General features: G+C 44.0%; 2 protein-coding genes across 2 annotated transcripts in view; one reads left to right on the top strand and one right to left on the bottom strand.

Annotated features, from left to right (window-relative positions):
* TK2 (thymidine kinase 2) overlaps positions 1-7,406 on the top strand; it is a 44,705-nt gene extending 37,299 nt beyond the window's left edge. The window contains exons 9-10 of the mRNA XM_036751737.1: positions 3,756-3,836; positions 6,468-7,406. Coding sequence (XP_036607632.1) covers positions 3,756-3,836; positions 6,468-6,566 — 180 coding nt within the window. The 3' untranslated portion in view covers positions 6,567-7,406. The remainder of the gene's footprint in view (positions 1-3,755; positions 3,837-6,467) is intronic.
* Positions 7,407-13,515: 6,109 nt separating this feature from the next.
* LOC118840726 lies at positions 13,516-17,953 on the bottom strand. Its single transcript, XM_036748072.1, has 2 exons — positions 17,607-17,953; positions 13,516-15,276 (listed from the first exon to the last, which is right to left on the bottom strand). Exons 1-2 carry the CDS (start codon positions 17,940-17,942, stop codon positions 13,981-13,983), a joined length of 1,632 nt encoding a protein of 543 aa, XP_036603967.1. The 5' UTR covers positions 17,943-17,953; the 3' UTR covers positions 13,516-13,980.
* Positions 17,954-18,824: the final 871 nt, after the last annotated feature.

Below are 18,824 nucleotides of genomic sequence, written 5' to 3'. Positions count from 1 at the left end.
TTGCTATGACCAGAAAAAAATTAATCACTGAGTGGCCAGCCTTCTGGTAATGAGCCTCTCCAGACTTACCAAGGCTGGTCCTCTAACTACCCGTGCCTCAGCCTCTCTCTGGGCCTTTCTATGTCCTTCTGTTTTCTCTTCTCTCTTTTCCCCTGTCTTTCTTCCCCACTCCCTCTCCCCCTTTCTCTCTCTCTTCCCTTCTCCCTGTAGCTATGCAGTCTGTTAGCAGACCTGTGAAAGCCTTTCTTCTTCCGGCCCTTCAAGGCCTTCCACAATCTGGTACACCAACTTGCCTTTATAGTCTTATGTCTCATTACTTCTGTGTCTTATCTAAACTTTGTATCTAAGCACCCCCTCCCCCCAGTATGCTAGTAGGTGCTTGAGAGAAATGTTTGTTGTTGTTGGCCCTTCCAGAACTTCCTCTTTCCTCACATGGCCTTTGGGAACCCTCGCCATGATGAGGCATTGGAAGAGGACTCTAATTCTCCTCTATATTCTTATTTCCTTATTATAGTCTATTTTGCTCTATAGTGATTGCAAAGTTAGTGTGTTACATATTTGTGCAATTCCTTCTTCTCCAGGCCTCCCCCTAGATTCCAAGCCCCCCTGAGGGCAGGAACCATGTCTGAAATAGCACCATTTCTTCCTCAGTGTCTAGCATGGTGCTCTGCATACAGCTGGTGCTTAATACCTATCACATTAATTTGTTTTCTCCCTACTAACTCTACTAATTATGAAATGGGAACTTTATATATAAGAACATTGGTTTTTCTAAACCAGTGTCACTGCTTCTAGCTGACCCTGAATTTCCCCTGGGCCTGTAGAACTCCTCAGTGGGGAACAGCTGCTCTTTGAAGGGGAAGCCCAGTACAACAGCAGATGTCTGTTAGACCTCTGCTGTATGCCGAGATCCATGCAGTGTGCTGGGGAGGTTTGAAGTGTTACTAAGATGGAGTCTCTGCCCTTATGGAGCTCATAGTAGATGAGGAGAATAAGACACCAACACAGATACACTACACAGGAGTACAGTAAGTGTAATTACCATGAATTATCATCACAGTTGTAACCATATTATAAATTAGAGGTGCACCAGCAGAGTCTGACTCTCTTGTAGGCTTGTGGCATGCATCTTCTTAGCCATTAACATTTCTAAAACCTAAGATCTGCCATTGATGTTTCTGAAAACTCAAGGTTTGTCAGCTCCCTCTGGAAGATCAGTTAACATTACTGACAGTTAGCTTGAGAAAGAAGCCAGTTGCTCTTGAATGAATCAATAGGTGGCTCAGTGGACAGAGCACTGGACTTGGGAGTCCAGAAGATCTGAGTTCAAATCCTGCCTCAGGTGTGACCTTGGCCAAGTCACTTCACCTCTGCCTGGGGATAATAATAGCACCTACGTCACAGGGTTGTTGTTAGAATCAGATGAGACAACATGTAAAGCACTTTGCAACCCTTAAAGCACTTTATAAAAGCTAGCTATTACTATTATGAATGGATGAAAAAACATTTATTATTATGTCATCTAGTGATTAAAAATCAAGGCTTTGTGGTTCACAAAGCACTTTCCTCACTACAACAACGAGGGTGCAGAGTAGTGTTCTCTCTGTTTTCTGGATGAACAAATGGATGTTCAGAAAAGAAAAGAGTTGCTAGGGAGGAGAATCATGCATCAGGCAGACAATTAGACTGGATTCCAGGTCCCACTCAGCTCTGAGCCTTGATAATTCTAGTATCTTCTCTGCTGCTATAAAATTTAAACTAATATCCCAGTAAAGAGACTTCAGCAATATGGCCCCCAGATTATTTGCTGTGTGTGACCCAGTTGGATTTATGCCAGGGCTAAAAGGATGATTCAACATTAGGAGAATAATTAGTTGTATAAACAACAGAAACAATGATTGTATAGTCCCCTTCCAGTGGTAACATTCCAAGCTCCTTGTTATGAAATTGCCGCTGCTGCCAAGAAGCAGAAACCTAATGGAGTTCAAGAGTGCTTCCTTCTCTCCCTCTCTTGACAGTCACTGTGAAGGTGACTGTTTCGTTGGCAGGAAGGACTGAAGGGTTGGGGTGAGCTGGCCACAGAGAGGCCAGGGTCTCCTGGGTGAGGGGGAGAGACCAGGCAGGAGACCAGCTGCTGCTGGAGAGGTAGGAGTCAAAGCAGCAAGACAGATGGGAGTCTCATGTCATTTTGTCTGGAAATTGAATTGCGATAGCTAGGGAAGCAGAAGTTCTTGCTAATGAGATGAGAGCAGGATGTTTGGAAAATAGTTCCCTTGATGTATCAGATGGTTGTAATATAATACAATGCATAATAAATGTATCTTACGTTTATATAGTGCTTTATGATTGCAGAGAAATTTGTACACATGATCCCATTGATCCCTTCACATGTTCTGGTTTCAGCCAGACTTCGTCTCCCACCTCTATGTTTTTGCACAGGCTGCCTTCAAGTATAGAATGTGTTCTCCCTCCTTGCCTTTGCCTCTTAGAATCCTTAACTTTCTTCCAGGCTTGGCTCATGGACCAGTTCCTATGGGAAGTCTTTCCTGATCCATTGAGTTGCCAGTGACCCCTTTGTCTCCTTAAATGATCAGATGCATACTTCTCTGTCTATATGCTGTATTCTTCCAAAAGGATGCAAATTCTCTGAGAAGCTTCTAGAACCTGTTTCCCTTCTTGTCTCGGTATCCCAGGCACCAAGCATAATCCCTGGAAAACAGCAGGTGCTTAATAAATGCATATTGGATTAGATTGACTTGATCTTCCAAAGATGGCTTGTGAAGGAGGGAGGGCTTTTGAGAAGCAGCATCATGCAACTTCTGTGGAGAGAGCGTTGGGTTTGGAGTTAGAAGACTAGGACTCTCTAGGTGACTTTCTCCCTTATACTCTTTGGGTCTCAGTCTTTACATTTGTAAAATGAGGGAGTCCTTTTCAGCTACGAAATCTCTGATCTTAAGGGTTATCAGATGAATAAGCTGAGGCCTGGAGAGGGGAAGCCTTTGCTTTCAGAGAAGTGAAGTCCAAGGTCACATGGCCACTAAGTGAATAGTGGGGCTGCTCCTCACATCCCACCTTTCTGACTCCAAGTGCAGTGTTCTTTTAATCATTCATTCAGCAAACCTTTTAAAACACCTGTTGTGTTTAGAGAGCTGTGTTATGTCCTGGGGAGAGCTGCAAAGTTGAGCTCTGACACAGCCTCTTCCCTCTTCAGATTACAGATTTAGCAATTGAAGGCGTTTTAGGATTCATCTAATCTAATTGCTTTCATTTTACAGATGAGGAAACTGAGATCCAGAGGGAGTAAGTGATTTTTTGAGGGTCACACAGGTATTGAGATTCAAACATGAGTCTAATGACTTCAAATCCAGCTAATTTTTCTGTTCTACCAAGTCCTGACATGTGGAGATGCAATACATATAACTCATAACTAATACATGTGACAAATGCGTCAGAGAGATGTACAGTAGACTGTTAGGTGAGGCCTGAGGGGAAGGGCGTTACTGATGGCGCTAAGGATCAGGTGCCTGTGATACAGCAGCCTCCATATGTTGTTCTGTTGGCCAAACCACCTTCCCGCTGAGGTCTGTTATCAAAGGTTGAGTGGCATCCACCATTTTCCATTGCATGGTTTGTCCGAGTTCCAGCCCTGGTAGCTCTATTTGGCCATCACCTTTGATAATGAAGTTGGCTTGCCGAAGGAGATTTTGCTCATGTTGAGACTCACCATAGCTTTGTGTGTCTGAATGACTTTGCAGGAATATCTGGAAGCCATCCACCAGCTGTATGAGGAGTGGCTCATTAAGCAAACCCTCTTCAAAGTGCCCTCTCCTGTTCTTGTAAGTATGTTTACCCCAGCTCTCACAAGAGCATCAGGCTGTCTTGGGGTTTTCCAGAAGAACACTCGCCATGCTGAGAGTTAGAATGAGGCACTTTCCATCTGTCAGGGGGTGGAAAGTTGTAGGATTTCAAGAGTCAGTTTACAAAGGGAGCTAGCATCATCTGGTTCTAAACAGGACTCCTCAACTTTCTGTCCAGGGGAACATGGTTAGATTCTTCTGGGAGGGTAATAGTAGCAAGAGCTCATATTTCTGTCGTACTTGAGGTACCTACCACGTGCTTGTCTCCTGAGGTACATGGTGCAGGTGTGATTGTCCGCATTTTACAGATGAGGAAAAGGAGCTGATGACATAACAGCTGACATTTCTGTAGTGTTTTTTGGAGTTACAAAACACTTCACAGCCCTGGATTTGGAAGCCGAGGACCTGCATTTAAATCTTAGCACTATCGCTGTGTGTCCTTGGGCAAATTATTTAACTTCTCTGGCACTCAATTTCCTTATCTGTAAAAATTAGGATATTATATTTCACAATTTCTAAGGTCCCTTCCAGCATTACGTGTATGATACTAAGTGTGTCTCATTCTCACAAGAGTCCTGTTAGGGAGGTAAGACAAATATGATCCCTGTTTGATGCCAGAGGAAGTGTGTGTGTGTGTGTGTGTGTGTGTGTGTACATGTATATATGTGTGTGTGTGTGTGTGTGTGTACATACATACATGGAGAGAGGGAAGGAGGGAGAAGGGAAGAGAGAGAGAGGAAGGGGGAGAGGGAGTGGGGAAGAAAGACAGGGGAAAAGAGAGAAGAGGAAACAGAAGGACATAGAAAGGCCCAGAGAGAGGGTGAGGCACGGGTGTCCAAGCTGGGTGGTTTTGTGGTTATAGCACCAAGCTGGGAGTCAAAGAAGACCTGAATTCAAATCCTACCTCAGACGCTATCTATGTGATCCCAGGCAAGTCACTTAACCTGTGTCTGCCTCTGTTCATCTTCTGTAAAATGAGAATGATAATAGAACTCGCCTCCCAGAGTTGCTCTGAGAATAAAATAAGGTTTGTAGAGTGCTTTGCAAGCCTTCAGGTTCTATATAAAGTGCTTACTACTACTACTACCACCATCACTGCTACTTAGTACTACTGCTACCTAGTATTACTAGTACTAACCATTATGACTACTACTAACTAGTAGTACTACTACTACCATTTCTGTTACTACTACCTAGTAGTACTAGTATTAACCACTACTACTATTACTGACTACTTTTTGTAAGTTGGCAGGAAAGAGAGGGAGAGAGAGAGAGCGCGCTAAAATGATTATACTCTTGAACCCATAGAAGAAAAATAATGATGGTATGCTTATCCAGTATTTTCAGGAAATGATGTGTTTGTAGAGTCATGATTTAGATCTGTAAAGGGCCTAAAAGGTCCTTTAATCCAGCCCCACCTCCTTTTCAAATTAAGGAAACTAAGGCCTATTTACTCCACACAGGAAGTAAATGTCAGAGCTAGAATTTGAACCCAGGTTCTCTGCCTTCAGATCTTTCACACTTTCTACAGCAGCACTCACACTACCTTTCCCCCCACCATGCCAAAGAGAATTGTCTGGACAACAGAAACACTTTTTACCTTAACCTCTTTGAATGGTGGGCTTTCTGCAATCCCCAGAGGACTCCACACAGAATTCATGCACTTTTTTTGAAAATTCGTATCATCATAACAAGCACTAGTTGCTGTTCTGTGCCGTGTCCAGTGATGGCCATAAGAGCTGTCAAGATATAGATGTCCCCCTTCACTGAAAGGCCCCACACGTCTCAGCTATCCCTGTGTTGGCAGCTTTCCCTTGTCGTTTTTGATCAGCATCCATGTATTTCCCCTAGTGGGCTTCCTCACAAGTTTGTGTCTGCCATCCCCTGTGAGCGGAGAGGCTAGTTTTATCCTAACTTGTTAAGAGTCCTGTCTAAAACAAGTCAGAAGACTGAGTAAGGTCTCTTCTGTGAGTTTAATGCGTGAACTTAATTTATATTCTTGGAGACAGCTAATTAAACTCCTCAGAAGGCCTTTTCTGCTACTGGCTGTATATTCCATGGGCAGGTGGGTGGTGCAGTGGATAGAGTGCCAGGCCTGAAGTCAGGAAGACTCATGTTTGTGAGTTCAAATCTGGCCTGAGACACATTCTAGCTGTGTGACCCCGGACAAGTCACTTTACCCTGTTTGCCTCAGCTTCCTTATCTGTAAAATGAACTGGAGAAGGAAATGGCAAACCACTCCCAGTATCTGTGCCAAGAAAACCTGAAACGGGGTCATGGAAAGTCATACACAATTGAAATAACAGAACCACAATATATTCTATATGGATGAGGTTGCTAAGTTAAATGATTTCCAGATAAGTGAGGTGTTACAACATTTGACTCTAGGGTAGGGATTGGACGAGATGGTCCCAAAGCTCCCTTCCAGCTCTGTCCTTCTGTGATCCATAAAACTTACTCCAGTGTGCTGTGATGGATTTGGCCACTTCCATTTCTTGAGTCTCATTAGTAAAGCAACAATTAACCTCTTCCTCTCTCATGGAATGGTCCTCTTGGCTAATTATAGAAATGAATTTTATCAACTAATTTCTTTTTTTACTTCTTTTCTAGGTGATTGAGGCAGACCAGGACACACAGACAATGCTGGAACTCTATGAAAAAAATCGGAACCAAATATTAACTGCAGGGAATATGAAGCATCATTTATAGAACCAGGAAAATAAATCTATGTGATCATAGTAGGAGCCTGCCAGGGTCTGTCAGTTTAGCCAGGAGGTCCACTCAAGTGAATTTTCTATCACATCTGATTAAAAATAAATGTGTTTATATATATGTACACATACAACACACAGTAACATACATGAGACGTGAAGGGTATTCCCATATGTACATGCATATGTATACGTCTACTTCAACATGCTAAGTTTTGAAGTGTACGTATATACACATTTGTATAACATGTATGTCTTTGTTAATTGCCATGGTGTTCATTTATGAACATGAGGCTTGTTGGTGGGATGGCCCACCTGATCTTGGGATGTGGTCTGCCTGAGATTTTTAGCCAAAAAAAAAAAAATCACCTAGCATCTAACTGTAGCAGGCCATTTAACTGACTGCTGATGGGTGCTGTGCTAGCAGATTTGGACCAATTAATCCTAATTGAAGTTGAATGTCATTCATCATGTAATTAAATTCATGCAGCCCCCATAAACATATATGGTCACTGGCATTATTGAGGACCCGGAAGGCTTTTGTTCTGCTATGTAGCTCAGTTGTAGAAGGTATAATAGTAGACTTTCAACCTTCGGTACTTTCTCTGTCCCAAATCCCAGGGAATCCTCATTTTGCTTTTTGATGACTTAGGAATAGCTGCAATGGTAGAGTTGGATCCTCCTGACAACTTGATAGTCCAGCCTTTTGTTGTGAGCATGGGAACGGGAGCCTGTATTTATAGAGAGAAAGCCAGGGAGTGAATGGAGCCAAGCGTCATTATTATCTGGTAATTTGTTTGCCAATTCATTGAGGGGAATAAACAATCATTGGATTTTTCTTTTTTTTTTTTTTTTAAACAAGTGAATGTTGTGTTTGGTCTCATCAAATACTAATGCTTTTACACGCTAGTTTTGACCGCAGCATGAATCTGGGTCTGAGATGCAGCTTGTATTGGTATGAAATCATGTGACTTTGATGAGAGCGAAGGCTTTGTTTTCTCGGTGGCACCCTTTCTTACTGGTAGAGTACCAGGAGAGAAAAGATGATGATCTGGGATACCCTAAAGTAGGGAACTCAAAGCCACAGGCCCGTCCGTTGGACTGCTTGTATCCCACCATGCTTGGAAGTGTGCCACAAAATCCCTTGGCTCAAACAAATACAGGATTGTTGAAGAGAAAAAGACTTACTTAGCATGATGGCAAATAGAAATGTGTACGTCAAATAGATATGCCATTTGAATCTGAAGTCACTGTCTTCATCTGGCAGAAAGGAGATTGGATATGTTGATTTCTAAGAGCCTTTCTAGTACTAAGGATCTGTGATGGCATTGCACATTTTCTATGATATTCAAATGTATTATTTTTAATTTTGAGGGAAATTATTCTTGACATTTGGGTAGTTTATTAAATATTGAGGAAAGAGCAGGATATCTGGGGGCTCATGCCACTCTCATTGACTACTTTGTGCTCTTTGAGGTCTCACTGGGAACCTAAGATTAGGCAATACCATGAGGCCCCATAGTCTTCAAGGAACCCCTGCTCCATTGCTTATATTTTTAAAAAATATGTTTTTATTAATGTCTTTTTTAACATCACTGTAATTCCTAGGAACCCTCCCCTAGTTCTTCCTGCCCCAGCGTCCTCCCATATAATAGCATTTTTCTAAGGAAAAAACAGGAAATTTTCAGCATAACTTATCGGTACAATGAAAAGTCTGAAAATATGTGCAATATACAATAGTGGTAGACCTCTCCCACCTTTGTAAATAGGTGAGTTGAAGGTGTCTTTTCCTGTCTCTTCTTTTGAGTATATTTGTGCTTATTCTTTGTAGTTTTGTAACATGCACTTTTGTGGTGGTTCTTTCTGTTTATATTGTTGTAACCATTTTTGCCCATTGTTTTCTTGGTTCTGCTTCTTTTACCCTGCATCCGTTAGTTCATAGTCTTTTCATGCTTCTCTGTATTCGTCACATTCATCATTTCTCATAGAATAGTTATTCCATAACATTCATGTGCCACAATTTCTTTAGTTATTCACCAATCAATGAGTATCTTCTTTGTTTCCAATTCTTAAAAAAAGGGCTTCTGTAAATATTTTGGTATATATGGGGACTTTCTTCTTAACAATGTCCTCCTTGGAGGATAGACCTAGTAAAGGAATCTCTAGGTCAAAGGACATGGACAATTTAGTCACTTTATTTGCATAATTCCAAATCTTTTCTAAAATGATTGTATTGATTTATAGCTCCATCAACAATATATTAGTGTGTCTATCTTCCTACCTTTTGTCATCTTTACTAATTTGCAATGTGTGAAGTGAAACCTCAGGCTTGTTTCAATTTGCATTCTTCCACTATTTTTAAGCTTGTTCAAATGTTTTATTTTTTTTTTCCCAATTAAGGGTATGATTCTGGAAAAAGCATTGGGTTAGGAATCAGGAGCTTTGACCCTACCACTGAGTCACTTTCTGACTTTAGGAAAGTTATTTCCCCTCTCTAGGCCCCAGTTTCTTAGCTGTTAAATGAAAGATTTGGGCTGTGAATTGAGAATCATAGAATTTTAGAGTTGGAAGGGATCAGGTCTGGAAAAACAAATTCCCTCTGTAATACTTAACAAGTCTTTTTGTCGATCTCAAGTGAGGGGAAACCTACTACCTCCCAGGCAGCTCACTCCACTCTCCTCCTTGGGAATTTTTTCCTAATGTCAAGCTTAAATTTCCTTCTCTGAAACGTCTGCGGCTTGTGCCTGGTTCTGTTTCTGGGGCCAAACAGAGGAAGTTTAATCCCTCTTCCCCATGACAAGATCTCAAATACTTGAAGGCAATTCTCATGCCCCTTGAGTTTTCCCTTCTTCTGGTTGTCTTACACTGCACTACTCTCCTATCATGGGAACGCAGGGAACAAATCATCATCAGGCACTTAAGACTTCATTTCCACATGAGAGGCAGCGGGTCACAGTGAAAGGAGTGTTGGATCTTGTACTTAGAAAGACACGGCAACATCCTCTGGTTCTGCCACATCTCGGTTGTGTTGTGGGACCTGGGCAAAGTCCTTTTCTGTGTCAGAGCCTCGTCTTTAAAGTGAATAAGAGTTGTCCCGCTCTGTCTCTGACAAGGTTGTGAGGACCAAAGGAGGTGAGGAATGCAGTGCTGAGCAAATGCAAGCTATTATTACGATGGCCATTTCTTTTTCATGTAATGGGAAGGTAAGAAGCTATTTTAGAAAGGGTAATGAGTCCATATGTTAAAATCCTGTTGGAGGGTAGAACACATTTTCTCTTTTGATGTAATATATAACAGCTTTTGTGCTAAGGTCCCCTGTTATTAGTACAGTTCTGGACTTAAAAGTCACAGGGCCTGGGATCAAATCCTAGCCCCACCAAAGTCACATGTGGGACCTAAACCTCTGTAGGCCTTGGTTTTTTTGGTCAGGAGAACAAAGAAGTTGGACCTGATGACCTCTTGACCTTTGATCCTAGGAGCTGACATAGCAGCCTAAGGCTCTTGAAGCCCATTACATATACTTTCATTTGACCTATGTGACATATAACAACCTATAAGGAAGGTATTATAGCTCTTGCCTCCAAGAGGAGGAATTGTGACTTTCCCATGATCACCCAGCTGGTGAGTGTTCTAAGGTGGAGAACACTTACCACCTTAAGAGGGCTGGGATCTTTTAACATCTTCCCTGGCTCCAGGTCTTTTCCCAACTCATGGAGCTGCTTCCCATGATGTTCTGCGATTCTAACACTATGGAACCCAAGACACTCTCAGTTCATGTAATAGTTTATCTTTGCCAAATTCTTGTAATATTTTGGGGACTTTTAAAAAACTTGCTTTAAAAAGAGGAGAAAAAAGTCTTGTTAAGTAGGAAAGGCAGGATAAGCAGGTGGAGGTTGACAGACAAAATCAGTTGTAGCATTTATGATTGTTAATTGGATCCTAGTGCCCTCATAAGGACTCAGTGAGATGATAAAGCACTACTAAAGTGTCAGCTATTACAATGAGAGGCAGCATGGAGAGCCAGCCTCTAGTGCATGCTGTGTGATGCCGTATGCCACAGGTCCAGACTAAGGTGATATATTACAGAGGTTCCTCACCAGGAGTTCTCTATACCAGTGAAACCACAGGTCTTGGACCACCCCCCCTCCAAAAAAACGTTATTGGGAAACTTTCCTAGCCTGGACTAAAGGCCCTTCTCATCAGCTAAAGTGCTAGACCTGGAGTCAGAAAGACCTGAGGTTCAAATCCTGTCTCAGACTCTTAGGAGCTGTGTGACTCTGGGCAAATTATTTAACCTCTGCTCCCCCAGTTGTCCCATCTGTAAAATAGGATAATAACAGTACCTGTCCCCCAAAATTGTTGTAAACATCAAATGAGAGATTTGTAAAGTGGTCTGTAAACCTTAAAGTGCTGTGTAAGTGCTATTATTATCATTGTGACAATGTTTATTCTCACTCTCCCATTCTGCAGTCAGGCCCACCAAGGACAAGGAACTAGGTGTCACAGTAGATAGAGAGCTGGACCAAGAGTCAGAAAGACCTGAGTTAAAATTCTGTCTCAGATACCTACTAGCTGGCAAGTCACTTGACCTCTTTGCTTCAGTTTCCTAGTCTTAAAAGGAGGATAATAATATCACTTACCTCCTGGGGTGGTTGTGAGGATCAAATGAGATGATAACTGTGAAGTGCTTAGCCCAGTGCCTGGCACATTGTAGGCACTATGTAAATATTAGCTATTATCATATGGGGAGGGGAGGAGAGAAACCCTTTGCTGGGTGAAATCCTAGCAGCTCCCTTCTCCCCTTAAAAGACCCATAGGCCCAGCACTAAGACAAATTTGTGGACTTAATTTGATGGGGTTGGTCTGCCTATCAACAGGTTTTTTGTTTGTTAAGGTTATTTCTTTCTGAACTGAGAGCTGCTTAGAATCGTAGTAACAGAATTGGATTCTGATTTAATCCCCTCATTTTATAAAAGAGGAAACTTAGATCCAGGAAGGGGAGATGTGACTTGTCTAAAGCCACAGAATGAGTTTGTGAGCGAATGGATGAGAAAGCATTTATTGTGCTTACTATGTGCAAAGCACTGGGACGCAAGTAGAAAAAAAGCAAGCCAGTCCCTTCCCTCAAGCCACTCGTGTTCTAAAGGGGAGACAACACGTGGAAGATTCCAGCTGCAAGTCGGATGGGAAGGCCCCATAGGCACAGCGGCAAAGAAGACGAATACATCTCTGGGATCATTAACACTGATAAAACCTTTTCCACTTTGGATGTTGAATTACCTGAGGTGCCAAGGACTTTGGTGGCATGAATTTTCCTTTACAGATCAGTAGCTTTGGCTGGTGAGAAGGGTAAGGGGTGGCTAGGTCACATCTCCATAAGGGTTAGTTCCCTGCATTGGGGACTGAGCTGGAATTGGGGTTAGTGATCTTGGGGGAAGGCGGATATGTTGCTAGTGCCAAGGCTCTTGGGCTCAGGATCCTGGGCTGACTCCACTGGGATCTGAAGGGACATGGTGGTGGTCAGAGTGGTTTGGCTTGTCTGGCATTTGCCACCTCTTCTCTTTTTGTGGTCCCTTGCTGCATCAGCTAGTGCCAAAACCAGACAAGAATTCCCTGGACTTCTCCAGTGTTCTTTACAGCACTCCCTATTGTCCCTGCTCTCTATTTGTTAGAAAAGTATAGTAATTGCCCAATCTAGATCGCAGGGATGGGCTGCGCTGGACTGAGGAAGGCCAGAAATAGGCATCAGGGCAGATGTGTGGGGTCAGGCAGGGGTTGAAGAGTTGGTTGCAGATTCCATGAAGCAGCAACTGTTAATCTCGGGATGACCACTTAGTAAAGTGAGTTTAGAAAGCAGATTCAAGACCAAGAAGGCAGAAATCATAGGGGTTTGAACTGGAAGGAAACTTAAGAAACTGTAGTCCAACTTGCTTATCAATTGCAGGCAAAAGAATGGAACTCTAACCCTGGATCCTGCATTTGGAGCAGAGTCTAGGATCTGGGATGTCAATATGGACAGTGTCATGGGTAGGGGTGAGGGTGGGGAAGAGTTGAGGCAATAAACATAGATGGCACTGGGATAGCTAGGTGATATCGTGGCAATTGCACAGAAGATGTCAGGAGGTCTGAACCTGCATCATGAAGATTCAAGGTTTAGGCACTGGGAGATAAGGGCTTAAAGCCAAAATTTCCAGCTGTAGGGAGACTAGCCTTAAGAGTGATGATGCTGAGCCAAAAACCCACTAATCCTGGGGCTTCCGTGATAACCAAGACCAAGACTGGTCTCAGACTATGCAACAGAATTCATAGGATCAAAGAATATTGGAACTGCAAGGGACCATAATCACCATCTACCACAACTCCCTCATTTTAAATTTGAGAAAACTGAGGTACAAGAGGTGAAGTGATACTCATAGTAATAGCTGGCAAAGAAGCCAGGCTCCAAACCTAGTTCTTTGACTCCAAAGTCAGGGTTCCTTGGTGCCCACAGGTGGCAGAGGAATCACCTCTGCTAGGTAGGAGAATGGAGGGGCAGAAAGTAAAGGAGTCAAGTAGCAGCAGCTACCACAGAAGGGTCCACCATAATGTCAGCTCCCCAGTGTTTATCTGGTCCTATTTATATATGACTTCACATCCATCCTGGGAGGGAGAAGGGGCAAAGATTACTGCTGACTTTTAGCAGATGAGCAAACCAAGGCTCAAGGAAATATGGTGATCTTCCCACAGTCACATGGCTAATGCATGACAGTCAAGTTTTCCACGGTTATACACTCCTAGGTCTTTCTGTGGTAACTCACCATCTTTGTGCTTGTGGTAGTGAAACTTCTCTGAATTATCTTTGAGAAATCTCTAATCTCTGTAAACTCTGTGATTCTCCTTCCTACCCAAACTAGAAAGGACTTTAGAATACAGAATGTCATAACTTGAAAGGACCTTAGGACATAGAATGATAGAGCAATGATCAGAGCTAGAAGAGACCTTAGAACATAGAATGCCAGCTAGAAGAGATCTTAGAATGTTAAAACATAAAAGTATTGGCACTGGGCTGCACCTTAGTCTGACATACTTGTTTTGCATGAAGCTGAGGAAACTGAGGTCCAGAGATGGATGTAGGACTGGGGTTGGAACCTAGGTCTTTTGACTCCAGGTCCCACATTCTTTGAACTCTTCTAGATTGCTGCTTTCCTGTCTTCTTCCTTCCTTCTTCTTCCCTTGCAGAAATAAGATTGAATGGCTGTGTGACAGCACCTGAAAGGGGAATGGGAAGGACGTGTTGTTTCTGTGTTCCTTACTTCAGTCTTCCTCAGCCTAGAGCCCTTGGCACTGTCCCTATTCAGAAAGTCAAGCAGGGAGTGTAATTACATTGCCTAGCCCATGTTTCAAAGCCTTGTTACCCAGTGGGTTTAAGCCAATCATTGACAGTCATCCTGATGGTGTGTGCTGATGGTGCTATCTGGAGCAAGCACCTCTAGACTTCTGGGAGGAATGTAGGTAATGTTTGGAGGTTCCTGGACATGTCGGAAGGATGGTGTAGTTCCTTGCAGTTGCTGCCTCCTGCTCTCAGAACAGCCATTCTCCCAGGGTCCACACAGTAATTCTGACCCTGGCTGGGTGGTGGGATGTATTTTACTAGTTACATCAAGATGCTTGTGCCCTCCCTCAGAATGACTGGGGCTTCCAGTAGTCTGACTCTTATTGACCTTCCTGGTCTCTTCAACAGGATATTCAAGGCTTTCAGTACTGTGAGCTTTAATTTGGAGCCTACTAAAGGAGGAGGAAAGGTCATCAAGGTCATCCTCACTGGACCAGCCATCTTCCCAGGGAGCGTTGTCACAAAGGGGTAGGGCCATGTTGGTAGGTTGGGACTCTGGAGCTGTGCCTGGGTGGGTGGGCTTAGTGGTACTGCCAAGGCCTGCCACCTCTGCTGGCTTAGGCCTTACCTGTGGGCCATCAGATGTTGGATCTGCAAAGACTGTTAGGGCCTGGGGGCCACTGCATGCCAGAGGGGGCAGGATGGAGACAACTCTGGACATAGCAGCCTTGTCAGAGACCAAGATGCCTTGGTCAGTACAGCTACCTTGAGACTGGGGCTTCCTCTGGCTACTTGGAGGGAGGTCCTTGGGGAAGATGGGCATCTGGCCAATGAAGATGTCCCTGTAGCAGTTTAGGAACTCATCACTGTCTGAACACTTGTGAACATCTTGGACCACTTCCTGGTTCTGGGTGAGGACCTCGGTGGGAGATGTTCCCCTGGGCAGACTTAGATCTGATTTCAAATGACAACCATCCTCTGTTCTCCCACTCCATGGGCTTTCAAATTTGCCTTTGTCTGCTGGGTCCTGTGCATCCCTTAGGTTGGAAAGCAAATTGTTTGTCTCCCTCTTGCCCATGAGCTTGGCCGCCTGGTTGGGATGAGTCTCCATGTCTTTCGAGCATTCTGGAATCCTGGATGGCTGGGCATTTTGTAGAAGGGTGCCCACTTCCTCCCTGTGACCTGACTCAGGAGACATTTCAAGGATGGTTTCACATTCAACTCTGGTGAGGAAGATTTCAAATGCTGTCTGCATTGCTTCCTCCTCATTTATTTTTCTGACAAGTGAAAACTCCGTGGCTGTTAAGGCAACATAACCTATTTTCTTCAGGATCATTTCCACAATGTTTTCTGGAAGCACAGACCGAACTGAGTAGACAAAATTACCTGTAAATGTCTGAAACAAAACAAGGCATTAGGAGTGAGGGAAACCTTTGAGGAAAATCAAACAATCAAGGGAGGGGGATCCTGCTTACTGTCTGAGAACTGGGGGTCCCCAGGGTTTGATGGCCGGAGATATAGAATCATGGGACTGGCGACCTCAAAAATCAAAGAAACCTAATAGAGTTGAAAGGGACATTAAAACAATGAAAATCAGAGTGGAATGGGATCTAAGAACATAGAATGTTAGATTACAGATAGACCATAAAAATGCTAGAATAAAGATCGTAAAATGTTAAAGCTGAAAGGCACGTGACAAAAGAAGGTATTTGTTGGAACACAGAATAGAAGGTCACAGCTGAGAAGTACCTTATAGTACTGTTAGAACCAGAGAGGACCTTCAAACATAGAATATTAGAATATAGAATGTAAGACTTGGCAGGGAATGGAAAGATCAAGTCAGACTTCATTTTACAGATAGGGAAACTGAGGTCTATCCAGAGAAGGAAAGTTACTTTCTCAGCTTGGTATGGGGAGTAAATCTCAAAGCAAGGGACTTCAATTTAGTCCTCACTTTCAGTGCAAGGCTCTTTCAAAAAAAACCAAAAAACTTGAATTGATTTTTTGGTTTTGTATCACTTTCATTTCCAAATACATTCTCTCCCTCTCCCACCCCATGCAGAGAACTATATTTTGTATCAAAGGATAAAGAAAGTGGGGAGGGATGGGGGACAAGACAAGTTAGCAAAACTAACCATCCTATCAACCAAACCAGACATGACATGGATATGGTGTTCCACGTTGTTAGTCCCCTGCAAAGAAGGGAGGCACATACATTTTCTCACTTCTTCTCTGCGGCCGTTCTTGGTTATTATAATTTCACAGACATCCCACACCTGATGCACACCACTAAGCCAAGATGGCTTGCGTGGGACAAGGCAGGTGCCCAGACCAGATAGCCCAGGGACTTTCTGTTATGGTTGAATGTAGTTGTGGTAGTGGGGGAGGGTAAGAGAGTAGTACGTCAGTGGTGAGACCATGGAGGAGGTGTTGTTTCGTGATTTGTGGGGAAGGAAACTGCTTCATCCCCACAGCAATCCTGTGTGTCTTGTAGTACCCCATCAGCTCTACATAGAACAGCATGTGAAAGAAAGATGCATGTTCCCCCAAATTAAATATTTTTTGGGGGGGGGAGTAGTGTGATCTGTCATGTCTGTGCTCATTGGAAAACCCCTGGTGGTCTTGTGCTGGTTATGGCTCTCCTCTGGAAGACAACTAGGTGACATGAATGGATAGAGTGCTAGGCTTGGAGTCATGAAGATCTGAGTTCAAATCCTGCCTCAGACTCTTATTAGCTGTGTCATTCCAGGCAAGTCACTTAATCTCCTTCAGCCTCAGTTTCCCCATCTGTAATATAATGGGGGTGGAGGGAGGGAGAGGGGGAGGGACTTGATGGTTCCTTCCAGGTCTAAATCTATGATTCTCCCTGAGAAACAGCAGTTACTTTGATTCCTGTGCCCTACACCAGTGGTAGCAAACTCCAATAGAAACGGGATCACCAAGAATATAATGTTATCTTTATTATATTGTACTTTTATTTATTTTGTTAAATATTTTCCAGTTACATTTTAATCTGGTTGTATGATAGGCTGTGGGGCCCCACGTTGGACACTTTGCTCTACAATGCTGAGAACAGGACCTTGACAATATTAGAATCTTGATAAATATTTGCTGTCACTATCGTGGTTGAAAGACTTTCCATCACATAACCACCAGACTAATAATAAGTTACATGGTACTTTGCATGTTTACATATTCCCCTTAAAGGAGGAAGTCCTTGTCAGGGGTTCCCAGTGCCCTGTATTTACATAGTGCTTTATAAACCATCTCATTGGATTCTCATGACACTCCTGTGAGGCAGGCTGGGGAAGTTTTATTAGCTCCATTTTACAGATGAGGAAACTGAGGCACAGAACCAAGAGGTGACTTGCTCAAGTCCACAGGTGGTGGCACCAAGGATTTAGTTCCAGATCTCCTGATTCCTTTTTACTTCATCTCTGGAATTTTCCTAAAAACCATTTCCCTGCTGAAGTCAGGGCTAGGCTGGACTTCTAGCATTGAACCTAATGGTACCATGATTCTGACTCCTAAGGAGCCGAAGGATCCCACCTTTACCCTCTTAATCCTTCCCCTCCTTTCCCTTCCCTTTTCATCCCTTCCTCTTCTCTGCAGACTCCCCTCCCTTCTCCCCCGCACTCCTCTCCCACCTCCGAGCCTGACTCAGGGCTGATAACTAAGTTAAAAGCCCTGATGGTCAGTCTCTTATTTGCTGGGATCAGTACCTACCTTCAGTGACTTTATTTCTCTCCTCCAAGGGAGGAGAAAGAGGTTGACACATATGAGCTCCAGGAATTCCAGTGCTGGCACCAGCCTTGGACATACATCCTCTCCTTGTCCCAGAAGCCCCTGGCAGGAGCCCCCAGTCACTGCCTCCTCATACAAGCAAAGTCCTCGGGGCTGCCTGGCCCCTGAGGCCAGGAGCTTCCTGGCCTTCTGGGTGACAGCTGGCTGCCTGCAGGCCCACAGCCTTCCATCTCGGCCTCCTGCCCGGTAGTAAGTGATGTAGTCTTGGAAAAGCTCCAGTGCCTCCTGCCCAGGGGCTCCTGGGTCTGTCTCTTTCATGGCTTTGGGAGTCAGAGGACAGGCATTGGCAGGGAGAGGGAGAGAGAGCTCCCCTCCTGTCTGGGGCACCCTGGGGCCTGAAGGAGGAAGTCATTGGCAAGGGTTCCCATTGCCCTGTGATTGGCCAGCTAGGGTTCCCCCACTGGAAGACCCAGGTGGTTGGCTGTCAGAGAGGGCTCAGATTGGGAGGAGTCTGTCAAAAGAGGAAGTACAGAAAGACAGCAAGAAGCAAAAGAGAAACTGGTTTGGAAGTCTGGCTCACCCACACTGCTGTCTCTGGAAGAGCAGAGAGGCTGGGGTGAGAATCGTCTGTCAAGTCCGAGACTCAGACCCTGGCAAGGGCTCATCCTGGCCTTTTTTTGCTCTGGCCTGAAGCCAGGCAGTTGCTGGAAAGTAGCCCTCAAATGAAAGTTGTCTGAAGAAACTAGAGATGTTCAGCCTGGGGAAGAGATGTCAGTTAGTTAGTCAACAAACACGATGTGCCAGGCACCGTGTGAAGTGTTGGGATACAAAGAAAGGCAAAAACAGACCCCGCTTCCAAGGAACTCCCAGTCAAATGGAGAAGATAACATATAAACAACTACATGCAAACAAGATGTTGTTGTTCACTCATGTCTGATTCTTTGTGATCCCAGCTGGGGTTTGCATGGCAGAGATACTGGCCATTTCCTTCTCCAGCTCATTTTGTGGACGAGGAAACTGAGGCGAATGAGGTTAAATGACTGACCCAGGGTCACATGGTTAGTATCTGAGGCTGACTTTGAATTCAGGTCCTCCTGACTCCAGGGCCAGCGCTCTAGCCCCTGGTTTTGTAACCCTGGGCAAATCCTATAACCTTTTGGTGCCCTATGCAGCTCTTTAAGCCTTAAGTTGTAAAAGAGT

Source organism: Trichosurus vulpecula, chromosome 3, assembly GCF_011100635.1.
Source record: "Trichosurus vulpecula isolate mTriVul1 chromosome 3, mTriVul1.pri, whole genome shotgun sequence".
Lineage (NCBI taxonomy): Eukaryota > Metazoa > Chordata > Mammalia > Diprotodontia > Phalangeridae > Trichosurus > Trichosurus vulpecula.
This window is presented reverse-complemented; position numbering and strand designations above follow the sequence as displayed.